This window comes from Gavialis gangeticus, unplaced genomic scaffold, assembly GCF_001723915.1.
Source record: "Gavialis gangeticus isolate Ggan-Ray unplaced genomic scaffold, GavGan_comp1, whole genome shotgun sequence".
In the NCBI taxonomy this organism is placed as follows: Eukaryota; Metazoa; Chordata; order Crocodylia; family Gavialidae; genus Gavialis; species Gavialis gangeticus.
In genome coordinates, this window is record NW_017728992.1 from 122,158,316 (window position 1) to 122,163,555 (window position 5,240).

The 5,240-nt window shown below is 43.0% G+C and overlaps 1 protein-coding gene across 1 annotated transcript in view; it reads right to left on the reverse strand.

Moving 5' to 3' along the window:
- Positions 1–5,240, reverse strand: part of NSMAF (neutral sphingomyelinase activation associated factor) — a 67,230-nt gene that overhangs the window by 11,948 nt on the left and 50,042 nt on the right. Inside the window, exons 22-24 of the mRNA XM_019527698.1 lie at positions 4,665–4,773; positions 2,267–2,325; positions 406–473 (exon numbers count right to left, since the gene is read on the reverse strand). Of these exons, the coding sequence (XP_019383243.1) occupies positions 406–473; positions 2,267–2,325; positions 4,665–4,773 (236 nt within the window). The remainder of the gene's footprint in view (positions 1–405; positions 474–2,266; positions 2,326–4,664; positions 4,774–5,240) is intronic.

Genomic DNA, 5,240 nt, shown 5'->3' on the forward strand with positions numbered 1-5,240 from the left:
ATGGCAGCAGGAAGGGATGGCAGAATTAACTGCCATCACTCTCCTGCTGCCCAGTTTCCCAACCCATGGGGAGCTCTGTGGGCCAGATTTGATCTGTGGACTGGAGACTGAGCACCCCTGGTCTACAGGCACAACAGAGCAGCCCAGAATAATGAAACACGGAAGTGACTTAAAGCCACCTTGACTACCCATCCCTGTTGGCTAGGATGCGCCTCCCAAGTCCAGATAAGAAAATGCAGAGAATCTTACCCTCCTGTGCGAAAGCAAATAAAGGGAGGGGGAGGGTTACGGGAGGAAGGAAGCAAAGGCAAACCCAGTGTTTCACTGATCACTAGGGACACCTTCCTGTGGGTAACTTTCAGAAAGTTTTCCTATTGGTTTCATTGCAGTATGACAGCTACTTACCATATTTGAAAAAGATACACTTCTCTGAAGTGTTTTTGTTTCTTTAGAAAACATCTTCAAAGTTGAATCTAATGCAAACATAAAACACCAATTGGAGAGCTCAAAATAGAACTGTTTTGCAACACACTAGACTCATGGACTGTGGACTGAATATTCAAATGTTTACTTATGGACCACAGACAAAGGATGGATAAACTAGTGGAAAAAAATGACAAGAAGGCTACTGTTAGTAAAACTATTTGTGACACTCAGTTTCTCTCTGAATTTACCTCTGAAATTATCTTTTAGTGCCATTAGGACAATGACAAATGCCAGAACTACTTTAGTTGAGACTACAGCCTTTAAGCATCCCAATTTGCCGGTACTAATTTCACATGCTTGTTTTGCAGAATTAGTAACAATGAGAAATTGAAGAGCCCTGTAACTCAATCTGGCAGACACCCTTTGATTTTAGTTTATTTTGCACTGTTCTCAATCATAGTTCCAATACTTCTTCTTTCAAATTTTTTTAATTTCATTTTTTAATTCTACACTCTAAATTTTACACTGATCTGAAATACATGACTGGCAGCACTCCACTCTGCGTCAATGGTAGGCTTAAGTTCCACAAGACACTGAACCTAATAAAGGACCTCTGCAACACTGGAAGGCAGAAGTTACTGACTTCCCAGGGAGACTCAGCACCTGAAAGTTCTCTTCAGAGGTAATAGTTAATTTTTTTAATCACTTTTTCATTTTATTTTTAAATAAGTGGTATTTTAAGTGTGTTAAATATAGGGAATATACAGAATAGACACCTTTAATGACAGGATGGCATGTTAATATTGATGCAGGTCATTCAAAGAATGGACCATAGCAAATTCGGCCAGATAAAAAGGCTTTGTACTAAATGAGAATACTGAGCTATTTAAGACAGTTCACACATTCTATCTACTGTCTCCTTTTCTTTTATAAGATATTACAATGAAACTTAGATGAGCATTTTTGCACTGAAACTCCAAGCTTCTCTGTCAGTTATGCAGTACAGCTGCATTCATTCTGCACGGAGCCTAGGTTAACTGACTTCTCTAAGGAGCCCAGGTGCAGCACTATGCCAAGATGACACTGCTTTCAGTTTCAGGGCATGCTCAGATATCTATGCACAAGACTGCTTTTCCCTGGGTAGGCACACTCCAGATTGCTTGCAAAGTGCAGTGTGGGATTTTAACAAATTACTGTGCTGCCTTAACTCCATTCTAATTGAAGTTCAACTCAATCCACTTCTCACTCTATTGGATGCATAAGGCAAAGAGAGCTGTTGTCACCAACTAATCCTATCTCGGGCCAAGTGCCTTTAATTTGCTCAGGTTAAGAGCCTGTAAGATTTCAACCGATACACCAGCTTCTTGCTAAGACAAGGTTTAGCTGTTACCTATTGCGCAGTTCATTTGGGCACTATTCACTGACCCAAGCAGTTTGGTAAGAACTTCTGTTTCCATGATGATGTTTACTATGGGATGAAGCAGTTACTTTATGCCCAAGCCTCAAACATAGTAGACCAGGATACTAGTTTTAGTCTGGCTTCTAATCAGCAACCTATTTCTAATAGGGACATCAAATCAAACAAAGAATTTACCCTCTCCCCTCCAAACAGTTCTTTAAATCATGGGGTCTGCCCACAAGTCTCTATGACAAGATGCCAGTCTCAGAATTCACTGACAATAAATTGGGTCAGTACTAAGTACTTTGGAAAACCCCACCTTAAAAGGGCTGGCTAGTAAAATTGATGGTTCATGCAAAGTTATCAGGACAAGAAATTTCATAAAACAGTGTAAGGTTTGAAATAACTCACGATACAAGAGACCCATACTAGAGCACTAACCTTGAGATGTAGTGAATACTGAAGACCCATTGCAAGAGACTGCTATTCCAGTAATAGCCCTGTTCAAAACATAAAAGGTTGCCTGTGACTTCACACAGGTTTAAATACCAACAACCAGACTTTATAACAACTTTCTCACAGCTGGAACCTCACAAGAGTTAAACCAGATGTAGATTAAGAAAGTTGTTACAGCAGGTGTCACAACCCTACAGATAAAATATGTTGGCACAGAAATGAAAATAGCAGTGTGAGCGATGCCCCCACTGTTTGTTCTGTCAGTAAACTTCAACCCTCATCAAAAAAGGGGCTGAATAAGTAAACTGGAGAACAGTCACCCATTTGGGCTAGATACTGAAAGGCAGGGTTGCCTAACTTCTGAGTGGTCAGGGACTACATTCCCCCTTCCAGGCTGTACTTCAAGCCACGCAGGCAAACCCGCTGTTGTGCTGCAGTGAGCACAATCCAGTGCTGGTGTCCCTACATCATTCAAGACCCCCCGCACAGCTGTGCCACCTCACCCCCAGTGCACTGCATCAATAGCTTGCACTTCACAAGTCCCTGGGATCCCCTTAAGTCCCCTGATCAAGGGCTCCCTCACAGCTACACCCAGGGATGGGGTCAGGAGGTACAGGCTACAGGCAAAAGGGGGAGCCTAGGGACTTCAATAGCATCAGCTGAGGAGCAATGAGTGGAGTGGTAGCCAGACCAGGAGCCTGGGGGCTACAGATTATCCCTTGAGGGCCACATAGCCCTATAACATGACTTGCACATCTACAGTTTAGATGCTACTGCTTAACTTTGAGGCTACCCAGGACCACAACATCCTGAGCAAGGAACCCTCTAAAAGTTAGTTAATCATGACAACTAAGCACAGGTTGCATCCAAAAAGCACCTTGCCAGAGTTTAAGGACTTCCCTAGAGTGCCTGGAAAGCTCTTGAACAGATATAACCATAAAGAATACAGGTTACCACAGGTGGGGCATACTCTATCCTTCCTGATCTGTGCCATTTTGCACCCAAAATCAAAAAAAAAAAATCAGCTTCCTGTATCACCAGAGGAGGGGGATGGAGGGTGTGTCTGCATCCTAGTGGTTAGGGCACTCACTCAAAACAGGGTTCTGGTCTCTGCTGAGGGATATTTGTTTTAATGGCTATTAAATGCAAAATGAGTCCTGGGAACAGGTTTTACAATGAAAGATTCTCCCTTTGATCCATTTCCCTACTGTTCAGTGGTGGTGGTGGGGGAGGTTCTCTTTTTTGCTGCACAGAGGAACAAATTCAAGATGGAGAGAGATGGATTCCACTCAGTCCACAAGTCTGGCAGTTAGGGTACATTCTGGTGTGAGGAGGTGAGGAAGGCAATAAGTCTGGGTCTCCTACTTCCTAGGAAAAGGCTCAAACCACTCCAAGTGTTCTTGGTGCTCCATCACATAAAGAAGGGGTTGCTTTTCCTCTGGTCCCATTTTAAAAGTAAGCGGCTGCTGTTATGTTTTGTGAAGAGCTTGACCCTGGAACTATGATTTACCCCTATTTGAAGACCCCCTACCAGACTTGGCCATTCAGGGCTTGTCTATACCATAAAAGCAGCAGCTCCAGCAAGGATAGGCCCCAAAACCCATTGATCACACTGTATCCTCTTGAGCTGCGGTTGTACTTTAAACCTAGAATTTTGCTAGTGGGCTCATCTCCAGAAGCTGCTCTCAGGAACAGAGTAGGTGCAGAGGCATGAGTCCACTGCTAATTTCTAGGCTTGGACCATGCCTGCAGGAGTGGGTGGACAGGGCACAAGTAGACATGGCTTGTCCTTGCCAGTATCTACCACTGGTAAGTGGCAGACAAGCCTTCAGGTTGTTTAGTGGGACTCCAAAAAAGGGATGAGGAAAGGAGGATGGCTCCAAGCCTTTAGAATAGAATGGTTCAGAAGCTGACGAGCAAAACCCAAGGGGTGCCTGTACATGTGTCCCGATTAAGCAAGTCTGCTGGAGTGTTCTAATTGGAACAGTCCAGTGCACTGCAGCATCACATGTATTCAGCGTCCTGTGTTTCAAAATGGCCGTGGGGGCGCTTTAATTAAACCTCAAACAAGCTTAGTTAAAGTGCTCTTGCAGCCATTTTGAAATGCGGGATGTTAAACACACAAAGGCCCCCGAGAATTTTAATTAGAGTGGCTGTCAGGGAGCGGCTCTAATTAACCTCCTGCCCACCCCCCGGAGCACGTGTATCGACACCCCAGGTGCCTAGTGGACTTTCAGCTCAGGACACTGGCACCCATGGAATTTAGGCAATTCCTGGGTTTCCCAAATACACCTATTGGAGGCATTCTTATTTTAATTAAGCTAAAGCCCATGACTGAATGAGGTTAAAACTATCATACCACATCAGCTTCACAAGAACTTACTCTTTGTGAATTTTATGTTGCTCATCTAATTTTAATTTGGCAATACTGTTCCATGCAAGTGTTATGCTTTCTTCTGTCAAATCTTCAAAAGATTCTTCACCTGGAGAAACTAAATTACAAATAAAAATGCCATCACAAATAAGTAGTCAAATAAGTACAGACTCCAGCTAAGTAGATTTAGTGAAGTAGATTACTGAACCTCTAAGTACAAGCATACCGATACAAAAGAGGTTATTTAAACACACACAATGTGAAGGACAATGAAAATGATTTTTTTTTCAAATAGATTACCCTCAGTACATGTACAGACATGTATATACACACCCCCATAGCTGGTGTTCTGCACATCTGTTAAAGCCCAAATAAAACAAGAGATTTGAGATGTAGTTTGAGAGCACATGCACAAGAGCTCACGCTGCTGCAATTCAGCCTCCCTCCGCACCATTCTGGTGCTCAGCATCCCCATCCCAGGCACCAAAAATTGTTAGTCATGCCTCTGATTTCCTGCTAAAAGTTAACCAATTTTTGGTTTGGAGAGGCATACAAAAGAGATGCATGATTTTGTCTGTGTTTTAA